General features: G+C 38.1%; 1 protein-coding gene across 1 annotated transcript in view; it reads left to right on the top strand.

Annotated features, from left to right (window-relative positions):
* Positions 1-2,358: 2,358 nt before the first annotated feature.
* The window catches only part of LOC148045586 (uncharacterized), a 24,359-nt gene continuing 21,706 nt past the window's right edge, over positions 2,359-5,011 (top strand). Inside the window, exon 1 of the mRNA XM_087717039.1 lies at positions 2,359-2,992. Within this exon, the coding sequence (XP_087573165.1) occupies positions 2,359-2,992 (634 nt within the window). The remainder of the gene's footprint in view (positions 2,993-5,011) is intronic.

The following is a 5,011-nucleotide window of genomic DNA, read 5'->3' as shown; positions in this document are numbered from 1 at the left end:
TATCTAGCCAAGTCCAAAGGGAGAATTATTTTGGAAGAGATGAGGGAAAGAATAGGAGATGCCACTTGCTCAAATTTGGTGATTGGTTTCATTGGAAGATACTTGAGTATCAGTAAAACATTGCAGTAAATAGTTTCCCAGCTAGCATTAATTGGTACCAGAAAAGGTGAGAAAAAAGTCTTATGAACATCAATGAGATTTTTATAGTGAAGAAATTACACTATTTTGCTATATAAAAACAGAAACAAAGTCAATATTATGATGATATATTATTGGTTTCTGTATATCAAATTTCAACAGGAATATTTAACTGACAATATTTCCATTTCTTTTCAGATCTAAAACTGATGCTTTGAAAAGTGAACAACTCATAACCAAACATAATGAGGAATTATCACCATTTGATTTTTGCAACAATCTGTGGTTTTTTACTCTTAGGCAATCATGAGGCTGATGCACAGGTTAAGGAAATTAGTAAGTGTCTTCTAGTTTTAAATGATTCACTATTTAAAATTGAAATTTATCCCAGGTTTTCCTTGGAAATTTTGAAGGGAAAATATATTGCTATTGTACAATGGGTCTGCTGGAATAAATCAATGTCATATATACACAGTATATGAAAAATGGGGATATTTTTGTGAAAGGGAGCCAATTTTCATATGTTACATTTCTAAAGAGATAGATGTTCTTTTTCCAATGATACAGATGATTGATTTTATGCTTGATTATTATTTTTTGCAGTAAAGAATTAAGTAAAATTACAAAATATTTGGGAAATATTGCACATTGGTACAATTTTCAATTAATTTTAATTTGACTTTTCTTCTGTCTGATGAACAAAGAGATCATCATGTTCTTATAATATTGGTAATATACGAAGGTATTTAATATAAACCAGAGTAAAAGACGCAGAACTAGTACTATAACAACTTATTTCAGAACCTTTTTAAAATAAATCTGAAAATTCCCACAAAAAAACTGTTTCTCCCAGCTGCCCATGAACTCTTTCCATTAGCAAGTCTTCCCTCCATGCACCAGATCTCCACTTTTCTCTTTTAGTATCTGCCATGTAGTATGGGGTAGAGAAGGAAATATGCTCCAATATATTCCAGGGAAAAAGAGGGAGGGACTTTTCTCCAAAAAGGAAGTGGACTGCTGAGTATCATGGTGAAAATCAGTTACTGATTATTCTAAAGCAACTGAGCTCTCATAAAATGCTAAGCCATAAACTATTATAACCCACATTGGTTAGTTTCATGCATTAAACCAAAACTCATGACATTACAGCAGGGGTTCCCAACCCCCTTGCTGTGGCCCGCTACCGGATGTGGCTTGTTTGGAACAGGGCTGCATGAATGGTGGGCCAGCGTGCACACACGCATGTGCAGCTTAACTTGTGCAATTTTGGGCCAGCTTGCACATGTGTGGGCGCATGGGTGGGCCAATTCCCCTCTCCCTCTTCCAGGCCACCGAGCTGTAAAGGTGCGGAACCACTGCTTTACAGGCTATGTGAACTAGGGGTGAGAGAGCAAGAGAGAGATGGAGGAGAGAAGCAGAAAATCTCCTGCCACTCATTTAAGAAGTGGGTGGTCCTGTTCAATGGAAACTCATTTATGGAACTTCAGATGGACACATTAAGTGCTGTCCAAATTTTCCCCCTTTCAACATCTCTTGTCTTCTGGATTAGTCTCGGTATTCCTCAATGAGTCAATATATTTGTATATTTAATATATTCCATAATTTGTGAAGTCCCTATAAAAGAAGAAACCAAGTATATAAAAGCACCCTTTCTTACTCTTACCTTGGCAAGGAAATCACACTAAGATCATACCATGAGCAGAAAACTTTTAGATTAGATTAGATTAAGAGTTGGAAGGTACCTTGTAGGTCATCTAGTCCAAGCCCCTGCCCAAGCAGGAGACTCTACACCATTTGTGACAAATGGCAATCCAATCTCTTCCTGAAAGCCTCCAGTGATGAAACTCCCACAACTTCTGAAGGCAAGCTGTTACATTGGTTGATTGTTCTCACTGTCAGAAAATTTCTCCTTATTTCTAGGTTCTAGGTCCTTGGTCAGTTTTCATCCATTATTCCTTGTTGTCCTTGCAAATATTGCAGTGGAAACAGTTCTAGCTTAGTTTTACAAGGAAAATGCATTTCTGCAAGCTGCTTTAGAAGTTTAAAATTGCCACATCACTCAATGTTCGTTAAACAAGAATAATTTCCCGGATTTGAAAAGTTTCCATCTGCCCCAGTGTAAATGAACTCAGTGTTGTTGGTGATATAAAAGAAGAGCCTGGCTATTAATGTAGGACAAGATCTTCCTCCCCACCATGACCTCTGGAAAATCATAAATCAATGTGTTTTTTTAAAGATGTCAAAATTGGTGCTGCTGCTGATATAATATTTCTAGTGGATTCCTCTTGGAGCATTGGAAACGAAGATTTCCAACTTGTTCGGGAGTTTCTGTATGATGTTGTAAAACAATTAGATGTGGTTGGAAATGATTTTCGGTTTGGTCTGGTCCAGTTCAGCGGAAACCCTCATTCAGAATTCCAGTTAAACACCTATCATACTTTGCAAGATGTCCTCTTCCATATTTCACACATGCCTTACATGGGGGGAGGAACCAAGACCGGAAAAGGATTAGAGTTTCTAATTCGGAACCATCTAACTAAAGCTGCTGGAAGCAGAGCAAGCGATGGCATTCCCCAGGTTATTATAGTGTTAACGGATGGACGATCCCAAGATGATGTGGCTCTACCATCATCTATACTTAAAACTGCTGAGGTAAACATGTTTGCCATTGGAGTACAGGATGCAGTGGAAGGGGAATTAAAGGAAATAGCAAGTGAACCCCTTGATATGCACCTATTCAACCTAGAGAACTTTACTGCTCTCCACGGCATTGTAGGCGACTTAGTTGCCAGCATTCGCTCATCCATGGCTCCAGAAATGGCTGGAGTAGAAGGAGGGATTAAAGACATCACAGGTAACACTATCTGCTCTGCCGTTGCAATATTTGTGTCTGAGGGAATTATTTGCTACTTTTCCATAATTTTAAGCATTTTGGTATGTAGCACAAGGGCATTTCAAGGTAACAATAACTAACTTTACTTCCAGTGCTATACTAATATTTTCTATCTGTATGATGTGTGGCTAATACTAAAATAGCATGCAGTGTAGAGAAAGAATGCAAGCAAAATGATAAGGGGAAAGATTTTGAACAGAATATTGTTGCAAATATTTCCATTACTGTCAGGTTTTTTAAAAGTACTGCATGAGTTATTCCATGCTTGGATGCTTGGATGTTCCTGCCAGGGAGTGTGTAATATACAAACAAATAAAATTATTCAATTATAGCACTTACACAGAATTTTAAGATTTTACAAAATGATATAGGAGGTACAAAGAGTAAGAAATCTGTGTTTATCTGACTACTGTTACTGGTAGCTAGAAGAGAATGTTTTCCATAGTGTTTTGCAATGTATTAATTGTGGGATTTTTAGCCTCTCCTTAGTTGTAAGAGTTTGCTTGGAAAAGCCCTAAGATGTATAGTCAAAGGGTTCAAAACAAAGGGTGGGTTTTTTGGGTCTCCCTCCCCATATAATGTTTTTCTGCCATTACATGTAATTTCCCTGCCAGTCTCCTCAGGTTGTGCCTCTCCCCAGCTTTCTAATTATGTTTGTCCTCCTGGACACACAAATGGACAGAAAAGAAAGGGAACCAGAAGTCATTGACTCCCAGTTGGATAGCAGAATTAAAAAGGAAATCTCCTGTAAATCCCACCTTTACATTAAGCAGGGGAAGAGGCGAGGAAATAATCTGACTGGAATAAAAACTGTTTTATTTACAGTAATTAGTAAAAATGATGAAATAGAGTAGGAAATCTTAGTGATTTAAATTTATCAATGATTATTCTGCAAGCTTGCATCCTTAGACCTTTGTTTTTATACATCGAAATGTGTGAAAGAAATAATGTTGTAAAAATCAAAACAAAACCCAAAAGCTTTATAATATTTGCGGTGTTTTATTATTTTTTATTCTCTTTGGCTCAATTACTTTTCTGCATGATTCACAACCAAATGTTTTAATGAATAGGGCAAATAATGAGAGTCCTAGAGGAAATCAGGAAGTACTCTTCTCTGCTAAGCTATTTCATTTTATCATTTTTTTATTTATTAGATTTAACAGATTAACAGAGATTGAAGGGACCTTGTAGGTCATCTAGTCCAACCCCCCCCCCCCCCCAATCAGGAGATCTTATACCAGTGACGTGCGGTGAGGTTTATGGCTGGTGAAGCAGCAATTTTTTTAGACTTGTGGACTTCAAGTCCCAGAATTCCACAGCCAGGCATGCTCAGTTCCGATTTAAAGCAACAGCATTCGTTTTTCTCCTTTGCTAAATGTTTCCTTCTTTCTTTTTCTTCTCCTTCCCCTCCTTCCTACCTCTCTCTCTACCTCCTCCCTCTCTCAAACGCGCGCGCGCGCGCACACACACACACGCACACACACACACGCACACACAAAAGTTGCACCAGGATTCAGAAAATTTAGGTTTTCCTCCTCAGCCCAGGTTAGCAAAACCACTAGCAACATTTTGGCTGGCAGGTGTGAGTAGAAGTGGAAATTCATTCTACTGAAAACATTATTTTTGCTTATGATAGGATAATTAAAATTTCAGAAGATCCAAAGGCAAAGTATTAGAGTGTTACATAGTGCATAAACTAAAGAACTGTCTCAATATGCTCCCTCCCCCCCTCAAACACACACACACACACACAAAGTTGCACAAGGAGGATGAAGTTTGAATTCCTCCCCCTCCCTCCCACCCACACGTATCTTTTCCAGCTGTTTCAGAGAGGATTTCAACTCTGCTCTTGCCTGCCATCATGAAAAGAAAAAAAATGTAAAAGGAAAAAGGCAAGAGCTGAGGTCAGGCTGAGCTAGTTGCTGCCAGAGTCACCATGGATGACTCTGCTTAGTGCTTAACTGTTTAAAAAAGCCTCTT

Source organism: Thamnophis sirtalis, unplaced genomic scaffold (genome assembly GCF_051295495.1).
Source record: "Thamnophis sirtalis isolate CommonGarterSnake01/CBP01778 unplaced genomic scaffold, rThaSir2_p1.2 scaffold_5, whole genome shotgun sequence".
In the NCBI taxonomy this organism is placed as follows: domain Eukaryota; kingdom Metazoa; phylum Chordata; class Lepidosauria; order Squamata; family Natricidae; genus Thamnophis; species Thamnophis sirtalis.
Note: the sequence above shows the minus strand (reverse complement) of the source record. Positions and strands in the feature narration are given on the sequence as shown.